The sequence below is a fragment of the Athene noctua genome, chromosome 1, assembly GCF_965140245.1.
Source record: "Athene noctua chromosome 1, bAthNoc1.hap1.1, whole genome shotgun sequence".
Lineage (NCBI taxonomy): Eukaryota > Metazoa > Chordata > Aves > Strigiformes > Strigidae > Athene > Athene noctua.
The window spans coordinates 107514461-107536199 of record NC_134037.1 but is presented as its reverse complement, the minus strand read 5'-3'; the positions used below and the strand labels follow the sequence as shown (position 1 = coordinate 107536199).

The 21739-nt window shown below is 37.3% G+C and overlaps 1 protein-coding gene across 8 annotated transcripts in view; it reads right to left on the bottom strand.

Annotated features, from left to right (window-relative positions):
• The window catches only part of MARK1 (microtubule affinity regulating kinase 1), a 59527-nt gene that overhangs the window by 26336 nt on the left and 11452 nt on the right, over nucleotides 1-21739 (bottom strand). For 7 of the 8 annotated variants that reach the window (XM_074897253.1, XM_074897257.1, XM_074897254.1 and 4 more), the window contains exons 2-5: nucleotides 10402-10605; nucleotides 9635-9688; nucleotides 1894-1942; nucleotides 703-768 (exon numbers count right to left, since the gene is read on the bottom strand). In XM_074897253.1, coding sequence (XP_074753354.1) covers nucleotides 703-768; nucleotides 1894-1942; nucleotides 9635-9688; nucleotides 10402-10605 — 373 coding nt within the window. Of the gene's footprint in view, nucleotides 1-702; nucleotides 769-1326; nucleotides 1381-1893; nucleotides 1943-9634; nucleotides 9689-10401; nucleotides 10606-21739 lie in introns of those variants that run through there. The other variant, XM_074897260.1, reaches the window with a different exon arrangement.

The window sequence follows — 21739 nt, the reverse complement described above, 5'->3', positions numbered from 1 at the left end:
AAATATTCATATTGCACATAAGACACACTGGGAAACAGGCAACAACTTAGATTCGTTTTGCATATCTCTAGCGGCTTCACTTAACAGTATCTGTATCATTTTTGTTGTTTCCTTCTTGTTCTCTAACAAAGCTGCGCAAACGCCTTTCAGAACCACATCTTTGCACTGTCTGACGAGCAGCCTTTCCTAGGCTGGTCACTAGCCCTGTGCTGGATCCCTCTCCCACATTCAAACATTTCCCATTCAGATGCTAAGCAGTTTCTCAAGCAGGCACCCACTATCCCTCTCACTCTACGATCCTGCTGGTCCCCTTTCCCGGGTTCGTTATACCCATCCCCCAGACTTGTCTCTCCAAGTGCTTTGGCACGCATTTTCAAGATAAAATGAGGCACCAGTGCTTGCCTAAATATAGCAGATAAATACTGAGCCAAGTTTTTCCAGAATCAGCACCAGATCATCTCCTGATATTCCAGCAGAAACCTCAGAACGTTAACTACCCTTAAGCACAAACCTAATAGGTTAACTTTACAGAACATGAAGCAAGCAAGAAAGTCTGCCCTGGGAGGTCTGCTAGAACCGTTGTGAAGGCCAGATTGGAATAACCCATTAACCATAAAATCCTTAAGTTTTTCCTAGGCATTCAACTGATATGGCTTTATGTATTTCAGTTTATCCTTAAAGCAGAATTAAGAATCCACTTACCCCCACTGGCATATTCCATTACCAAATACAATGTCTTTTCAGTTTCAATAACTTCAAATAATTTTACTGCAAGAAAAATGAATGAGAAAGATTGCAGCAGGGAACAAAAGCACAGCACAAACAAAAAAATTACACTCATGAAGTGAGGATAATTTATGGCCAGTGATAACACAAAACCATAATAAAACTTTATCCTTTAGGTTAGCATTCTTTTGAGTATAAAAAAAGCAAAATTAATTTCTAAATCACAATTGATAATAAAGCATATTAATTCACAATTTTCTCAGAAGTTTATGCACACTGTACAAAGGAGTTCATGCTGAAATTAGTGCTTAATTTGACACAGACGTTTAAGATCATACAAACCTTCCCTGTTTCACTAGTAAACTGTTCCCAGCTAGAAATCTGAGATTCTGATCAACTAAAAACTGAGTGGATACCCGAAATGTTAAGTCTGGAAAACTTTCCTCAGATTGTAATAATAACCACTCATTTAAAACAAACACACCCCCACCACCCCCCCCAAAAAAACAGAAGTCGGCAAAATGCTGGAAAAGCAACAAACAATTCAAGGGATGAGAAGGGAGTGCCTAGCATGTAATAACTTGTACACCTCATCCATACCTTGTATGCAACAAGCCCTCTGGCCAATTCAGGACCATTAACTGTCTCTGGAACAAGACTGTCCAGCCCTCCTCAGCCAGAAGAATTGTCATCACAAAGTAGGGCCCTGAAGCTGTGGGGTAGGTGAAAGAACTAAAGCAGAAAGGGAAAATTACATACTTTGTAATTCTAATTTTCTGGAAATATCAGTCAGCGGGAGTCTTTCCTAGACTGAACTAAAGGAGTTTTGCTACTTTCACCTAAGAAACTCATGCTTTTTGGCCTCAAGATTAATGTCAATGAAAGAGAGGAGTTGGGGCCCTCAACAGACGGGAAGGCTCAGCATCTCCTACTGTGCCTTAAGGCTTTCCCATACTGAGCAGTTTATCTCCTCAGAGCAAATTTCTTGTTTCAGAGTCAATAAAAGAGGTGGGACAATGAAGCATTTACTGAATGTTCACCGTCCTATTACCTCAAGAAAGTTTAATGAACAAAAGCATAACAGTAAAATACATTCAAATCAAGCCAAAGAGAATAAAATGTAAACAGTATAATTATAAAATAAATGCAGAAATGCAGGGCTCCTACCAATATTGGGATGATTCAGTATCTTCATTATTCGTACTTCTCGGAACAACTGCCAAGGAAGCAAGACAATTTTCTTAGAGTGTGTTTATTAGCAAAAAGTTACACAAATATGCAATTTTAGATAGCAAAAAGGAGCAGTATAAGCCACAGAAAACAGTATTAAAATCAAATATAAATATACTGCAGTGAAATCCAGAAAATGTAATCTACACCTTATACATGATATAAAAATAACCACTACCAACTATACAGCAAAAATAGACTAATTTTTAAGTTTTATACAAACAGACACAAAGAAGTTTTATAGACATTTCTGGAGTTTTACACCGAACAAAACCAACCAAAATTTGTGTGAATAATCTGTTATCTCTTTGCTCCAATTTATTTGATGAGTGGCAAGCTCAGCTAACTACCCTGAATACATACATAACTGTGGGTGCAAATATGAGGTGTAGTACTAAAGAAAAGTCGAACACACAGATACTAGAATGGAATTAGATATCAGGAATCCTGATGTTCCCCAGCCCAGCTGCTCCACAGAGGTGAAGCAGGTGAGTTCACTTTTCTTGCAACTACCAAATTTTACACCAGCCCACAAATAGCAGTGTCCCCTCTCCCCCTGGAAAGGCCTGAAGGTTTAGGGTTGATGAAAGTCTGCTTTATGATCCTGAGTCACATAATCAAAACCAATTGGATAAACTTACAGCACTAAGCATATATACTTAAGACAGTGGTGGGTTTACTTTCTTTTTTAAAAACCAGAAACAAGCGGTCTTTGCTCTTAAATTTCTAGCATTCATGGGTTTAGTAAGAGGTGAAGCAAACGAAAGGAATTCAAAATGACTACATGGTTCTGTTACTGTACACTTGAGGCTGTCAATACTGATAAGCTTGCACTGTTTTACTTCAAGCGAACAGCAATATCCCCATCACCAAATCTATTTACTGTGCTGCATGCTCTTTAGTCCCGTACTGGGCTGAAGTAGGATGCTGAAATGAAGGAAGAAAAGCTCACTGGCTTCAGCGTAATGCTTAAACGGTTTGGAAACATCTCAGCACTACAGTCCTCTTTTATAGAGAAACTTGGCTCAATGCAGAAATGTGTTGTTGCTGTTCAGCTTGTCCAATGTCTCAGAGGACATCTCTCCTCCATTTTCAAAATTAGTCCCATTTGCTCAGATGCTTCCTTTGCAAAAGGGTACAATGATGCAAGCCAGAGATCGAACACCTCCTCAAAGAGTAGCACTTTAGTTTTTATTTTACAATGGCTGAGGCTACAAGTTAAGAGAAATTAAAATTCTTTTGCTGAGACAACACCAAGGGTTTTGTTACTCCATTTCTGTAACAGTCATAACATTTCTAAAATTCCGTATTTGTTCTATTTAAGACTAGAGAGAAAAATATTTTTGAAATTCAGCTTTTGATCAAGTATTATTGCAGTTCTATATTTACATTATTTAATTATTTCAAGTTAGTTACTATCCACTTGCCTTATAATTGCCATTACAACAATTTCAGAAGTAAGGAAAAGCTATAAAAGCATTTACCAGAGAAAACATGAAGAGTATGACGCAGTTTGCTTGTGTTCAAAGTGTAACAGATGGGTACATAATACTATGCACTACTATTAACTTTAGCAAATATTCTTGTTTCCTCATAAAGTCAGTTATTCCCGTGAAAAAAACATCATACCAGGCTGTTCATTGTGCATTTTTTGATTTTCTAAGTATTTGAATTCATTGCACATGAAAAAGTTTCTCAGTTAAATCAATATCAATTAGGCAGAAGCTAACAAATCTAAGCCAATACATGGTACAGCTTCAGAAGAACTTCTAAGCAGGTATGTGGAAAACTGTAATTGTTGCCAGAAGATTGGCAAGGTGTTTCATAACTTAACAGTATTAATGCTTGTATAAAAGTTCCAGCAATGAATGCATGTCTTTATAAGCAGGATTAACATATTGGACTTCCATAAATAAAGTAAATTCAAATCTAGAAAAAAGATCATTAATAAACACAACTTTACATGCAATATGAAGCACATGGTAATTGCATTAAAAGATACACATTATTCAATATTCTCACAGGATTTAGAAGTTTAGTAACTGGTTAAGATTCAAATTGATTTCATAGTAACATGAAATTTTGTTCCACATAATATGCATTTTTTTCTTCCAGAAAAGAAAAAGCCTACTAGGAAATAGACATATAAGTCTACTTTCCTCAAGACAGAACATTACTGATCTCCAGTCTAATGCAGGTACTCTGTTATATAAAAGAAACCTTTATTTGCTCCAGTTCCAAACAGAAGACATCACCAAGACCCAAGGTATACAATATACTGTTGAAAACACATTTTTCAGCATATAAAACAGGTAGACAGCCCTGGTAGTCACCATGAGCATATCAAGAGGAAGTAGTTAATCTCAACCTTTTCAAAGAAAGCAGCTATTCTAAGGCAAATTCTAAATTAACACAACAAAGTCACAAGGTGAATCTCGGTATTTTCTTGCTGGTTAGTGACTCTGAGGTGGGCTTCTTGTTTGCTTGGGGATTTTGACTCAAAGACATTTTTAAAGTTGTTTGAAATGCATCTGCATGCTTAGAGCAAGAACCAGACAATGCTGAAGCAGCCGAAGTTATTTCTAGGTGATGCTCATCCACACAGATCATGTCAAACATAGGCTGAATGAAAACCGGCTTATTTTATTTTACAGACAGGATGGTGTCAGTCTCCCTACAAACATCTGAGAGCAGGGAAAGAAAGAAGTGAGCAAGGTTAGTTGAAATCTTGGAATCTACCTGTAGGTGTCTGCTGACTAAATGGCTTCCTCTGAGAAAAGATTAAAAAAACCTCTAAGTTGTTGTATTCCCTACAACACTGCTCTCCCAACTGCCTGCCCACTACTGAAACTATAGCACACAAGATTGCCTTTTTCATGGGGAGATACATGTTCCTCTGAGAGTTCATGTTTTGCAGTTGTTATTGGCTTCTGACAAGTTTCCAGAAGTTGTTTACCTGGAAACCAATATTTTCAAACCTTTTTCTGAAGTAACCCAGGTATAGGCATCTTGCAAATTAGGCAGATGTACTTACGTATTCCACAATACTGCTACGTAACTAAGTCAAGCAGCTTTGCTAAAGCTGCTTGGTGTGACAGATACCATCCAACCCAGGAAGAAAGAAATTGTTTGAAAGGTTGAAAAAACTGAAATAATGGAACAGTGCTATGCAGAGATCAAACACAGCCACATTAGACCTTGTGTAGCTCCTGGCCCATACAGTCCAAGGGGATGTGTAAGGGTCTCTCAAATGTGGAGTGGGGAGAAAGATCAGGGAACATTATCAAATCAGATAGTCAAAACAGCAAAGGGGGAGCAGAATGGAAACTGGGCAAATGAACTGTTCTCTGGAGTCCTGGTGCATATTCAGGATTTTATTTGGCCCAGTATAAATGCACACTGTAATGAATTAAGAAAACGCCAATGTTCACTCCTCCAATTTTCTCTTACAAGAGAGAAACAGCGTAGAAAGTCTCTGAATGATGGATAACACTTGAATAAAAACATTAACAGTATTCAAGTATTAGAGTACATTATTTTACATTGCAACACTTGCATTCTGTGGATATGTGTGTATATTACTTTAGGATATATCTTCCTGCCCCCACTTTACATCAATTTGTATTTACAAATAGATGTATCTTTAAACAATATCCACTACACTTCTCAGTAACCCTCAGCATACCTCTATATGCAAAGGAGGAAATGTATTAAAGCAACAAGACCACAGTTATTTCCTACAAAGCCAAGCTTGTCAATGTTACAGAAATCTAGACAGAACAGTGAGATTAGTTCTCCTTTTGTGACAAGGTGAGCTGCAGGATTATGTAATTATTTATTTTACTGATGAAAAACAGCACTTTGAAATTCACGCACACCTCTATTTTCTTGAGCAGCAGCAGCAGCATACTGCTCTTAGAAGGTGTTAGTGCTCCCTGACTTCCCCCCCCCCACCCCCTTTATAAGGCCACTCTTCATTCTGAACAAAGTGCTACCATTCAAAAAAAGCTCTTGAACAAGCATCTCCTTGTTGCAAACAGGTTGTAGCCTCAATAACTTCTCTTATACTAGAGGATTTCGTAGAACTCACACCTATGGAAAAGTCACAAAGCTTGAAAAATTGATTCTTGCGTTTCCAGTTTTATTTGTCAGGGCACAGACTGCAGAAAGCACAAAGATCTTCTGTCATACAATTGCTAACACTTCTACTTGCTGTCAGGTTGACATCTACATTTAAAATTTACCATTTTAAGTCACTACAGTCAAATGAAAAATCTTTAGTTAACCAAGGCTTTTTCTTGTTTTGAAAGACATGCTTGAATGCTTCTCTAGTTTCTAAATCATTACTGAGAAGGGATGTTGGAAAAAAAGCATAGCTTTCAACGGGTAACATATTGAAATTGTTCCAAATCTACTACTACTTTACTTCTGTTCTGCTTTTCTTCACAACAGAAAGAACCTAAGTTTGAGACTTTAGATATATTTAAAGAATAAACACAAGTCCACTACGCCCTAAAGAGGGAAATCTGAAATGTTGCTTGCTAATCAAACCTATTAAGAGAAAAAAAGCACCTTCTCCTCCACTAGCAGTTTGCTGAAGAGCAACAAAATGCTATTTCAGAAACAGCCCTAATGAAACCAGTACAGAAGACACTTTCAATGTAGCAGACGTGAAGAAAACAACAGCAATTTTGATATAAATTCTAGTTATGATGAAACCCAAATGCTTACGTTCATGTCAGTGGAAAAAGCTAAGTCAGTACAATATGTCACTAAGTTCACAAAAAAGCCAGCTCTGTCTTCTATAACACGTGCTCACTAAGATGAGAACCACACAGTGAACGAATTGAAAACAAAATAAATGGGAGTACCCTTAATTCAACATTGTTTATTTAGATAGGCAGGGGTCCCAAAGCAAGAAATATAACTTAAGACTATCATACTTCATGCACAAGGATGCAAAATTTAAAAATTCACAAGATCAGCTTACTTGTGTCATCTCCTAATTTCTGATGGTTTAAGTAAAAATGTCTGCAAAGTACCCTGTCCACACTGTATGGCATAAGCAACACTGAAGAACATTGTTAAGAACAAACTGAACACTTTCTTTAGTCACATGTATGAAAGCAAATACCCAGCTTGTATGACACTTTCAGCAACTGAAGTATGTGCTCAAATATTTCTATTTACAAAACAGAACAGTGCATGAGAAGCTATGATGCCTCAACTCATTTTACTTAATTAGGTCAGTAGCAAATACTATGGCAAAACCTGCTTACACTTGGTATCCTTTATATTATAGTGGATGGAAAGGGGATGGTTTTACGAATGACCCTGTGCCTAAGATCACTACATATTTGTCTTGTTTGATCAACAAAAAAGTCAACAGTTATTGAAGGCCTAAAAGTTTTGCTGACAATTTACCAGCTTTGAAGCTCTAGAGACTGTACTCTCAACTATGTTAATTCAGATGGGTTCAACATCAGGAGTGGTATTTTTGTAGCAGTAACATACTCCAGTATTCCTCTATAAACATTATTAGAAAAGTGTTTGTTCCTCTTAAAACAATAATACTATTATTGCTTCCCATTCCCAACATTACCTCTTGAAGAAGTAATTGACTACTTAACAGTCCTATGTACAGTACAACCCTAATGACAGAATTTTAAAAATTCACATTACAGTGATGCTATATAGTACAGAATCACTAACTTTATGTAATAGCTCAGTGCAGAAAGATGACCAGTTTCATAGAGCAGAACAAGAATTTTTTTATTGTTTTATTTACAATACACAAATGACCTGCTAAAATACTAACAGAAGTAGTAATTCTAAGTATGCTGATAAAACAACCTCCCACTCTTATTTGCTTTAAAAAACTACAGTTGCTTGAGAAACTGTGCAAAAACTGCTTAAGCTTACTTAAAAGCTTTCAGGGAATCAGTATTCAGTTTAACTCAAAATTCTCAGAAAACTGGAAGAAGATGAAGATATTTAGAGATTCAAACCAAAAGTTTTTTCCTGAAAACTACAATCAAGGTGGTACAAAGGAAAGATTTATACCAACGAATTATCACACTTTCCAGTATAAGCAGAAGACGCATGGCCTAAATATTTCTAGAAGTTACTGAAGAATGGAATTGTGCTTAGATCACTGAATTTAACTTCTATCCTTAGTTCTTCTATAAGCTGCTTCTAACTGTACCTTGTGTACCTCATGTTTCTCTTGTTATCAGCTTCCCACTCAAAAAATAAACAGCAGCAGTAATACACTATTACAGGAGTATTTTTTGACTACTTGTGTGGTGTGACAGCATCTTTTGTAGGCTATGAAAATTTCATTTATACTTGGAATGATTGAACTATTACTGAATATTTCTGTGTGAAATACGTCTTTATCATTAAAGCAATTGTCACAGAAATAATTTTTTTATGCTTAGTTTTCCAAAATGTTTAAATATTTTTTACCCTCTCATTGCTCAACAACCAGACAAACTCACCTAGCTCTCCAAGTGTAAGTACCAAGCTAAGTAGGAAACAAACTCTGTGAGCAGCACAGGATTTCCACAGTATGCTCTGTCACATACTGCCTCTATGGGTCCCTCTTCACTACCTCAAATATTAGGAAAGAGATTTGCTTAATATAGTGTGTAGGACTTAAGGATAGCAAAGTTTTTGCATGAACTCTACACTGCAGGTTGAATTAAAAAACCACCACAAAATCCTGAAGAACCTATACTCAAACAAAAACACTACAGAAGAGAAATTAAATAAATCAAAGAATTGTAAGAAATCAAAGAAATAAAAAGAAATTAAAGCAAAGTTGTTTGTAACTCCTCACAACCAGAAGTTGCACAATAAAATAAATGTAACGGCAGCCAGAGATAAAAGAACAGCAGTAAGTCGTAGCTGTAGAATAAGAGAAAGAGGCTACAGACAGCAGCAGCATAGTATTTGTAAATTAAAAAAAATATCCCCAATTTTTTATAATAGGCAATCGCCAGTAGGACAATATGACATTTCTGTGCTTCAGCCAAAACCAGCCATATGGAGAGTTAAACAGTAAAAAACCCAAACCAAACAAAAAACCTCCAGGGTTTTGTTAAAACACTTATTACAATGGTTATGAAGGACTTCTGAATTTTTATCTACAAACAAAAATGTTCTGATTACGTTCAGTCATTTTGTCAATTCTATACACAAAAAGTAACTGCCAAAGGTCCCTTGAGTTTAACAAATACTTTAATAAAGTTGAAAGACTGTAAAAACAAAGGTGAAATAAAACTATTAAAACTTGCAAGTCCACAAAAGTCAATTACTACATTAAAGACAAATTCAAGAAAAATACTATCCTTTACAGCATTATGTCTTGACTTAATATTTAGACAAACTACTTGTGTATGTAATTAGACACAAATGTTATTGTCAGCAAAGAGTAAAGCTGGAGGAAGGAAGAGCAAAGAAGCAATGCTTAGGAACCACATACAATAACTGCCCTCGGACAAATTGCACATGCACCTTGTAGCAAAGACAGTAGGATACCACTGTGTCCCCCAAGGTCCTGCATACACAAAGATGTTTGTTTAGCAAGATAAAGGGACCAAATATTTTTGTCAAGTAAACAAAAGATCACAGTTCAACTGTTTATAGAATTTCAGATAATATGGTATATTCTTACCTTTTGCAGACTAGTAGGATTTAGCTGTGTTTTATCTATTATTTTCACAGCAACCTTGGAAAAAAAAAACCACCATGGATTACTAAACTCAGAAAAATGTTTGAATAAAAATATATCGCACCTCCATGAGTAAAAGCATAGATGTGCCTATAAGACATGCATGTATGTCTGCTTTTACGCATTTCATCAAGCAAAATTTCCTTACCTATTAGGATCTACTAGCAAGAGCTCAGAACTTTGCCACCAGATGGTACCACCAAGAAATCAGTCTTACACTTCTGTCAGACAATATTATCCTGTCTACTGCAAAACCAGGCTCTCCAAACACAAGATCTATCTATCAATATATTTCAATATCAGGACCTATCTACCTACCTACCTATCTATCTATCAATAGATTATCAATATCAATGAAATCTATCAATAGATTTATCTTCAGTTTTGGAAATGCTTGGGGATGAACAGGTGGTCTCCCAGCTCCAAAATACCCCTTTATGTGCAGCAAGCTTTTTGATCTCCTACCAAGAAGTAATATTTTTAAAAAAGGGGTGAGTGGTTACAGGGAGAAAACTCCGGCACCTCAGGTAACCTTTCTTGTATCCTGAAACAGCCTCTCTACATCTTGTTTTATGACGACTAAAAATGCACTTTTTCTATTCAGAAGAGAAAGATGAAAGAATAGCAGAAATACTTATAAAGATAGCCAAAGAGAACATAAAACACACTGACAGCCTTTTTGTTTTGTTTTCTTTTTTTGAAAGGCTTACCTCTCTTCCAGTAAGCACATGCCTTGCCAGTTTCACTTTGGCAAAATTTCCTTTTCCTATTGTTTTCAGTAAGCGATAATTTCCAATGTGAGGATGCTCTTCATTGGTAGATGTAATGGAGTTTCTACATCGGGGGATGTTTTGTCTGCTACTCGACTTGATAGGCTGGACATGTGGTTCAGTGTATCCATCCACAGAGGTATGCTGGAAGGCAGATAAAAACAGTTGGGAATTTAGCTACTTGGGTTTTAGACAGTTGCAGCAAAATAGACTAAAAGCATAAAAAGTTGTAGAGAGGAGTCATTCATTTACTTCTAAAATATAACTGATAATTTTGGATGGTTAACAGAACACACTGTCTTTGGGCAGAGTTTGATGTATGTCTCAAGAAGAAGGTCTGCAGAAAGATTTTACCAGCTCCAAATGCAAAACTAGAGACACCTAGGCAGTAACTAACAAACCACTGCAGACTTTTAAAATATGAAACTATGCCAAACTACACACTATGCTGTTACATTGCAAATAACCTTGTCTAATCATAACCAGATTTACTTTTTTAAAAATACACAGTAAAGAAAATATTTGTACTTTTGCATATTTGAAAACAAGGTTTCACTCTATTATTTTTTAACTTTCTTCACTCAAATAACATTATGAGAAAAAATTTTTCAAGTAAGCTTTGGTCCACAAACCCCTTTGCATCTTTTTGTAAGTCATAGAAGTTTTCAAATAATGAACAATCTACATCTTCATTTAAAAATAATAATCTGCTTAAAACCTTCTTAAAACCCTCCGTGATATCTCATAAATACATTTTAAATCTCAAAAAGTCTGAAGAACTAAAAGGATGTTATTTTTAATGCATGCCAACACATCATCCCACATTAAATGTTAGTCACTGAGATCTGCAGTGCTTCTGTACTCTTTAACTTCCAAGTATATAAGGGGCAAGACACAGATAGGGCTTGGAAATGTTCCAAGGAGAAACCAAAGTAACAGAAGATGTCAAAGGGGTGTTAAGTGTTTCAGTATTTCGAATGCTTTCTAACATTAGTGGCAGATGGGTACAAATGTTTAACAGGTAAAATTTAGCCTCTATTTTTTTTAAGCTACAGATTTAAAGGCAGGCAAATACTGTAGGTAGAAACAGTGTCTTCTCCTACCAGTTTTTATATTTTGTAACAAAGGCATGCTTACTCCCAGCTCACTCAGTTCCTGCTAAGCATAAAGCATCAACGAAACTCAAAAGACACCTTAATATTTTCCCATTTTTCACTGCTTCAGTCAAAAAGTGGGTATCTCAATACCCTTGTACAGAACACTGAGACTGTTTCTTTACAGACCAAAGGTGTCAGAGATCTCTGACAAGCTGAAAGCGGAGTCAGAAGGCAATGGGAGGTTTCACTGTGTCTCCCAATACCCAGCTTAATGTTGGTATATGCTGATCTCACACATCATTCCTTATGCAAGTAATTATTTTCTTATGCAAAATAGAATTTAAAGCAGCGCTTCAAACTTCAGTGTGCATTTATTATAGACTGAAGTCAATCCCCTCCTGTAAACTGCCAGGTTTACAGATAGTCCCACTGAGCCGAGCGGAGTTATTTCAGGACATAAGCACTAGTAGAATTGGGAAAACTAGCAAACAGCTGCAACACAACCGGAAAAAACAAGGAGTATACCACAACCAGAATGTTCTTCCCAAATGTAGCACAACTCTGCTTACATCACCTCCAGCATTATTAATTATTCACTATGTCCAGGAGAACAGTCCTAAATATAATTTTCTGTTTGTCTTTTCATTACCCGAGTGTCTCTGGAAAATACTACTTTGTCCCCACTGCTAAACTGTTTTCTGAGCTACTGCAGAACGAAACAAGCCAGGCATGTTTAGATTCTGTGTATCAGACACATTTATTCAACCATAAAATAACATGCTAGCAATAGTATTTATCCTTTAGAAGCACATAATTAAAATACTTTCTGTGGACTTGGAAAGAGAGGATCAGAAGGACAGCTCCAGGCAAAGAGGCTTTGAAACATTCCTTCAACGTTGGACACTAGTCCTACATGCAATAAACCAGAGCCCAAATAAGTCTCGCCTAAGAAAACACCCTGCAAGATCAGTATTTGTATGGTGCTAATAATATTATAGCTGTACCTAGAACCCTGTCCACAGCTATAGCACTACGCTACACAAGCTTTAAGTCTTTGAGCCTATTTATGCACACAATTAGATCTTAATTACTTGAAATACAATGCCTACAAGATGCATTAGAAAGCCTAATATCAATTGCCAATTTCATATGCTTCACAGCATTAGCCTACTTCCAGTAGATACTTGAAGAGATCTTGTGAATAAACAGTTGGATAGGCAAGCAAAGCCAATGCCACAGGCAAAGCGAAAGATGGCTTCACAAGACAGATCATTTTAATGCAGATTTAACAGGGAAAGCAGTTACTTGATCATAATGACAATGTAACACTGAACCAAATCTGAAGAAAAAAAAAGTAACAAAGTTCAGGGTCATGGCAATTCTGGATTTTGCTCTTTTTGTGACAGAAAAACTATCATCTGGATATTTTCTCAATTATTGCCTCTTAGACAGATTATCTTCAGATTCAACTATTCTCCCCAGCTATGCCCAAGGATGACAGAAAACATGCATAAAGGTCAAGTTTCTTAGTTTGTGAGACACTATATAATTTCTGAATTTCAACATCACTGAATTAAATTGTAATTATTCTTCTTAAGTCTTGCAATAGGCCTCTCTTTTGCACATAAACAGCTTGCTATTGTTGGAAAGTACAGAGGAATTTAATCTAGAAACTCCTCAACTTCTAGAAATCAGCATTCAATGAAATAGAAACATAACAAGGTTAAGATGTTGGGAGAAAAAGTTAGGTCAAACAACAGTATCTCTGAGATTATTTCCAAACAATGTCAAAGCTGTATTCCACAGAAGCATGGAACATCCACACTGTCTAGAAAAACAGGCGATGTAGTTTTAAGACCTTTCTGGTCCATTACAATGTGTTCATTCATTATGCATCAGCTACTGTGTGGCTATTTAAAAATGCCATTTCAAAAGAACAATATCTAAATTCTGAGAAATTTTTCAGGGTGCTGGAAACAAGTGGGCTGTAAAAACAACACTCTCTTTGAAGTTCATTGCCATCTAAAAACAATTCCAGCTAACAACCTGCATTTCTACACAGGATTTTAATTAGGGATGCTGATATTTCTCTAGATATCTTGATAATATATCTTAATATATATAATATGCGGTGTGAAACACTACCTTACTAGTACATCATAAACATGACTTCCTCTACGTTCAGTTTATGTCACTTAACTGTCTAGAAATCAACACATAAAATTAGATGTTTCTTAAAATAAAATGCAATTCTAAATAAAAAAAGTTACAGCAGTAACAAAAGTTTAGAGCTGAAACAGTATATTAGAGCAGCCATTTAGGTATTTTGTACATTAGTCAAATATAAAAAAAACCCAAAACAAACCAAAAACCCATACAGATCCAAATCTACCAAGTTTTCAGAAATCTCAAAAAAGTAATCCTAGCATTCAATTTTAGACTGTGACCAAAGAGAGCTCAATTAACACTTATTACTCCTAACAAGGTTTGTTTCTGAGATGTTCCATTAAAGTTATCACAGTCAAAGGCACTAAAATCACAAAAGTTAATCTGACCCATGGCTTCCCCAAGACTCAAGGCTATCGTTTTCCTTGTTTACCCAAGGCAGCTTTGCAAAAGCAAGATGACCCAATACCCAGACTCATTATCTTTGAGAAAGTGCAGAAGAACTAACCCCACCAAGTAGCTGCAGAGTGTGCACTCCACTACTCTACTTACTCAGCATCCTTTACCCACTTAGCTAGCCACTGGAGTAGTATTCTCACAGATTATACACTGTAATTAAGATTACATCATCACATATATTAACTGCTCTTACAGCTGAGTCTTAAAAAGTCCCCTAAATCATTTCGACCACCAAAACACACAGTGTCTCTCAATCAAACAACACTGAAGGCTTCAATAGCTCTTCTGAGTAACGGGGTAATTTCTACACATCTATCTACCTACAAATACAACTCACTTGATTAAACAAACGCCTTAGTCCTGAATTTTCCCCTTCTTGAATTACTGAAAGGCAAATTCCTTGGTACAGTCAGTCTGCAGAAGCAAAGTATGCACACACAGTGCTAGAAAAGGTACATCATCACACCTTCTCTCTCAATATTATCTCCTGTTTCTTGTGGCCAATTTTTATATTCAGAAATCCAAACATTTTCAAGCACGTTCCATACATGTGAACATTTGTAACAGCTGTCGTATTTTGCAAGATAATCAAAATAGCTAGCTCAGAGGGAGTCTGAAGGGTTTAGAAGACCATCTTCTAAGCAGCTCTGATCTGCAACAGCTTTGATTCACAATACAGGGGAAGGAAAGGGGAGAAAGATGTGAAGCAATGTTCTGGATGTCCAGCTGTTTTAATGTTTTAACTGCTTGCTGCCTGCAAGTATTCCTTTAGGACCTAGGAGCTTCTAGCAAGCCTTTTTCTTATGCTGAAGCAACAATCAAACTAAATCAGAAAAGTCCAGTTTTTTGAAAGATCTTCATAAACCTCAATGCAGAAACCAACAGAAATATTCAGATCAGCTTGTTCTGCATCACAAAGCAAGAGCACCCTGAGGTCCAGGTTTACAGACATGAAGCATGGTGCAACTCTGAACTGCACAAGATGATAGTACCTGATCCATCAGCTAGTGCCAGAAGAAGGGGTTTCACTCCTCTTCCAGGTAAACCTCACATCTACACAAAACCACAGCTTACCCTTGCCACATGTACCTGTCACACCATACTACAATTACTAAAGCAACTCTGATCTCAGTCAAAGCATTAACAGAGCACTATCCACTCTAAGTTTTCATATCTAACACATGAAAGAGTGCTTTAGAGCGGGCAATTAAAAAGACAATGTATGCACACATGATTCCTTTCATAATTTCTTATCAGCAATTAAATGCATACTAATTAGGAATGCATGATAGAAACTTTGTTATTTAAAAAAGCAGCCACAATCCAAAGCAATCAACTTACTCCACTGAAACAGGATAATATGCAGGACTTAGCTCAGAAAACAACAAGAAACACACACACACAATGAGAGGGAAAAAGTATATAGAGATTTTAAATCAGATACCAAGGTCAAGGCATAGCAGAGACAGAAAAAAAATCAGACAAAATTTTACCCATGCCCTGAGCTTGCTCACGCATGCTTTCCAGAAGTACGCAAAGAAAATAATCACACACAAGCATGTGCATCTTTCTGTTTCTATCAGATTTACATAATATGTAGGAATTCTAGGCATGAACTTTTGAAAGAGCTTGAAGCTATTAGCAATAACAATGAATTCAAATAAAACTCGCCTCAGTCAAGCATATGGAAACATTTAATTAACTGATGCTATAACCCTGAAAAGCATTTTATAAAACTTTGGAAAAAAAAAATCCAACCTGTAAGCCTAGAGGTCAATATATAGTATCAAGTGAGATACTAAACAAAATACCTTCCCCCTTACTCTTTTTTAGTATATCTCTTTCCTTTTCTTCCCAATTGTAATATTATTTCAAAAAAACAACTTCAAAGCTAATAGTAAAACATTTCTATTGCAAGGTGAAATACAACCCCTTTATGTCAATACACAATAAAGATTCCTTTCTAAAAGCATACATATATGCTGGCAATAGGTAAACTTATGCTGAGCATTGGGTAGATCTTATCCTGTGCTTGTTACTATGGTATCTAAGCCCCTTAGAAGTTTTGTTTAGGTTTTTTTGTTTTGTTTGGGGTTTTTTGTTTTGTTTGTTTTAAAGTGATCAACATAGCTTTGTGAAATATCAGAAATCAGTTTGCCAACTTTGAGACAGAATTGTTTTTCTAATCACAAACTACACAGGATGCAATGTTTACAGCTCTATGTTTGAAGCAATCAAGGATAGAAAACAGAGCCCATGATCTACTAGTGCAGCGCTATACACAGCTAACATAACCATGTTGATGCTCCCAATTTATTTTTATTTTCCTTTAATGCAGCAGTGATGTCATATGGAAGGGTGGAGTTCATTATCACATGGAATCACAGATACTTTTTATTCAAATGATTAAAAAAAATTAAAAAAAAAAAAAAATGCACTGGTCCTTCCCTGAGAGGTCGGTCAAAATATTTCAGAAAAACAAATACCTTCATGGAATTAAATCAGGTCTTGTAACCTGAACTCAGCTAACAGGTTTCCTCCTCTCCCTGGGCCTGAAGCCCTCAGCCTGGCCCGGCGTGCAGGTGCAGAAGGACAGGACCTTCCTGCCTTTGTTCCATTTCACTCAGAATTGGCAGTTATTTCAACCTGGCACTTTCCTTCCTGACTCATCCCAAACACACAAACAAGATTTTCCAGGGCTAATTCAGGACAATTGGCCCATATCACCTCCATTAATTGCGGAAAAAAACCCTGAACCCTCCCTATAGCCCCAGTGAAAATTGAGACAAACCAGCTAAATGGTGCTGCAGTAAGCCACAGGTGGAACAGCAGGGAAAAAAGTGTTTTTCCTAAAATCCTCACATTTACTCATTTTTATTTGTAATTTGGTATAGTACTAGAAGCTACAGGCAAGCCCTACCAAGCAAAAGAATAAACTGTTTCCTATCTTGCCAAATAAAATGGTTAATGTCCCTCACCCATGAAACCTAAGATGAACCCATGTTTTTGAAGAAAACCACTTAAGGCAGGGGGAAGAAAGGAGAAAGACTTCCTACTGCAGCCTTCTGGACACCTTTAAACACTGTCCTTCACACAGAGAGAGTTCTTTAAACATTTCTTGCCAGCCACTGCTCTTTCTTCAGGAGGTGATCAGTTTAACCTTGCTGAACTTTTCTGACTTAATGAGATTTCCAAACCTGCCAGTACAGAGCTTCCAGTGAGTGTTCCCAGGCCACCCAGGACATCCTGCCAGCACCCAGAGATGCAGTAAGGTACAGGGCACTGCGACCAAATGCCACAGCACTCACAGGTTGCTCAAAAGTCCTCACAAAAAAAAAAAAAAAAAAGAAAATGCTAATGTTGATCATTAATTGAACCAACTGAACAGGAACACACCCAGAAAGCAAAACTTCTGGCAAAGGAAACTGGCAAGAGTTTTTATTGCACTTATAAATGATGCACCCAGGTCATTTTTCAGCTGGACTGATGAAAGGCAGGAGAAGAGAGACATGAAACAAGTTACAGTTCAGGATCATGTCAAGCACATGTTGATTTTCAAACATTTGCAGGAGTACAAGAAGTGGAAATCCTTTAATACCAAACTTCAAAACTGAGGGGAAAGGGCTGTTTCTACAGTCTGGAGACTACAATCTGGAAACCTAAGGCTTGCCTCAAGCAAGAAGAGCAGCAGCAAGAGGCAAGGTTTACTCACAAAAGAGCAACCAGATTATAGCACTGTCTCAGACACTCATGATCAAACAGCCTTCTGAGCCAGCTGAGCTTTTTTCTACAGAAGGAAAGCCTACACGCAGCTAATTGGGACCAGGTTCTGAATCCCAATTCATTCTTTCTCTCAAAGTTTATGAAATGGGAATTTTTTCCTTGCCCATTCTATACCTAAAACAACTCTGGAAGAGTCCACATGTGGTTTGATGGCTGCTAAAGCCGGCCCAACACTGGTCACACGCCCACACCCACCTACAGCCACAGTACCACTGGGACAGCAGGATGGAAAGCCAACACAGGGAACCAAACCAGACAAAACCTAACAACTCTTCTCCCAGGGTAGCCTCCAGCTCCCCAAGCACATGTACCACACCCCCCCCCCCCCCAGTTTCCTGGACATCAGCACAGGCCCAAGGAGGAAGGGGAACACCCAACACCAGGAAGATGGGGCCACATCAGCTCCATGCCGAACCACACTGTCAGAACAGGAACAACATGGAAAAGAAAATTGATGACACCACTTTTCTTGGTAATCCAGAGGTAAACCAACACCAGTAGTGAAACTTTAGCCAGGAGATACTTACTCCCATTCCACAACAAGGTAAAAAAACAGAAGGATGGGGGAAAAAACCAAACAAAACCCCCAACAAACAAAAGAAATCCCACAAACAAATAAGTAGACGTGCTGATTTATGCTGTTTACCTGCACTGGGTGTGAGACAGAAGAGCACACAACATAAGCTTAAGCAGCTACCCTTTAGGAGCGATCTGCTACATAAAATAGAAAATTAATTTATTCCTTTAGCAAGCTGGACAGCGTTTCTAAGGTCTTTACATCCCTGTTACTGGATTCATCTAATGGATCCAAAGATGAATTCATCAAGACAGATCACCATCTTAGTCTGAAGACTATTTTACCTCAAGGTCTTATTAACTTTGAAGCAAAGCCAGCTTCTAAAAAGTGATGAGATGGCCAATTATAATATCCAACCTGATAGCAATATATACTAATTGATGTACACATGTCCTAGAAGAGAAACTGTAGGGCAGTGCAGGACTCCAATATTTGAGGATATTATATTTCAAATGAAGTTACCCAATACTCAGAAGGATTTTCCAATATTCTTTTGACATATACCTTTTAGGGATCTTGGAAGTCTAATCTAAAGGGTATGGAGGCTCCTCTTAATATCTCCCTTCATAAAATACAGTACACACAACATCAATGTATCTAAAAGTAGCTAGGCAACAAGATAATTTTGAGAATTAAGAAAAAAATGCATGGAGCTACAGCAGATTAATAGGGCCTCTCACACCCTTCCACAGGAGCTGCAGCTTTCAGGGCAAGGGCAGGGAATCCTTCCTGACCTGGAGAGCACTTTCATGGCCTCTTACACTAGAGCATACTAGCTTATTTTCTTCAGCTTCAAGGCTTGATAATATTTCCTGGTCCATCTCTCTTCAGCAAGGCCTTCTGATGTCATTAACAAGTCTTGCCTCAGAAGACTGAAGCACAGAGTGCCTACTGGACCTCATTTGCCAAGGAGATGCGGTTTTAATATTTAAGCCAGGATATAATCAGACTCAGCATTCTACAGACATCTTTTTTTGTAAGCAATGATACAAAGGTTGACTTTGAGGAGTAATGCATATTTTGACACAGGAAACCCAGCTACGTTCCTAAGAGGAGGAAGCACCTTAGATGGTGTAGGACACTCCTACCAATGAGCTTGCACTTCAGCAGTATTCCGTTACAACAGCTTTGTCTATGAGAACAGTCTAACAGAACTTGATCTAATGTAGGAACTGTAGGTAAAGTTGTAAGGACACGACTAAACTTAGTTGGTTGTCTGAAAGTGTAAATTATGTTTTACATACAGAGCAAGATTATGACTATGTATCCAAGCCAGCTGGTATAGTGGGACATGGGGAACTCAAAAAAAAAACCCAACCAAACAACCCCAGAACAAAATGAAAACAGCCTTCTGCTGAGTGCTCTCTGCCCTGTTTTTCATGTAATTAACAGATCAAATAAAATGTTGTCAGTTGGGTTGTAGTAGCTATTTACCTTTATGTGGATAATGCTACACCACATTTCAACTTAGCAAACATATTCCCAACCTTGCACAGATTTATGCTTAACTTCAAGCTATCCAAACACTGTATGCCCCTTGGACAAGCTCATATCTTATGATCAAAGAACATGCTCTACACTGAGCTCAGACAAGAATCTCCTTGAAGCCCCTTTTTTCTAAACTCTTGCAACCACCTATTTTAACCTTTGGGCTTCAATTTTTTGTGATCACAAACGATCATCATCTAGCACTTCAGAATATATACAACTAGGAAGCTAAATTGAAAAGATTTTTTCAAAGTATGTAATACAGCTAGAAAAAAATATATTTCTTTATATGCTTTAAACTGGCAGATACAGTACTACAGTAGATAATGAATACTGACAATCACACATATACCACAGATATCTGTCAATGAGCTAAATTAAAACCATAAACAGAAATCATGTGTGAGTATAGCCAAGATGTAAAAGCCAAGCATTAAGAAAAAGAATGAACATAAAAGAAATAGTCCATGTTACATCAGTCAGCAAAGAAAAAACATCACAGAATACAAAGAAAATATTAAAACACAATACATGTTGATTTACCCAGAAACTAATATGTATTCAAAATGAATACAGTCATCAAAAGAAGCAGCCAATCCAAAAGTAAGAACAAAATTACAATTAAAAAGAAGTGTGACTTTCTCTCGAGTCCTTGACAATCAGTGGGTGAGGAATCCCAGATCCCAAGCTATAGTCTTTAGACAGTACCCCAGCTTGCAAGCCATCAAATTCAGGCATCTCCTGATCTAGATGGTGAGGTACAGCAAATAACCAGTAGCAGCAATAGTGGCATCCAGCCCATCATTAGCAGGGACAACTCTCGGTTCTGTCCTGAGCTGGACATCGAAACAGTTTAGATAACATGAGAGCAATGTGTCTTACTGTCTGGAAATTCCCAACTGAGGTGACTTAACTAATCAGATGCTGTCTCATATTGAGACAGAAATTAATCTGATTCAGTCTTAAGGAAGAGAAAGTCAGGAAAGCAAAGAAGTCATGGGAACCTGAGGACAATGTCATCAGGTGACAGGGACTATCAATTTCCATACCAGCAAGTGGGAATCCATCCTCAAAACCTTAAAAGGAGAATCATCCTTATGCAGATTTCAAATGGACATCATTGAATTATTCCAAGACTTAGGATGGGTCAGACAGCAATGTTATGTTCTCTCTTCCACCATCAACCTGCCAAGGGTCTGTCTCTCACCTACAGTCCCAAGATGTTCCTTGCCTCTTAAGAGATGAGGAAAGCCACACACTGCAAGAGAGACGATCACATATCCCCTTATGCAATGCTGTGATCCCTAAATTATCACAGGCTTACCTGGACTTTGTCTGTAATTTTTTTTCCATTAATTTACCAAACTAACTAGAAACGTTCCAAACCCAGGGGATGAAAGTTATCACATTAAATGTCTTTCTCATTTCACCAAACAGCTAACAAAGGTTCTATTCATTTTCTACCATCTTCCTACCACCCAACAGCTGACCTGAAATCAGGCAAAGCTTTCTCCCCTTTCTCAGTAATTATCTGGGGGCAAACTTAACTCCAATATATAACTGTCCCACTCGCCAATATACTTGACAGCCTCCCAGTTTGCTTTGGGGTTTGTTTTGTTTGTCACCCACTGCACTAGTCTTAGAAATATCTTTGATTAAATCAAGTCAATATTAGGAAAATGGCTCATGCACCATTAATATTTCACGT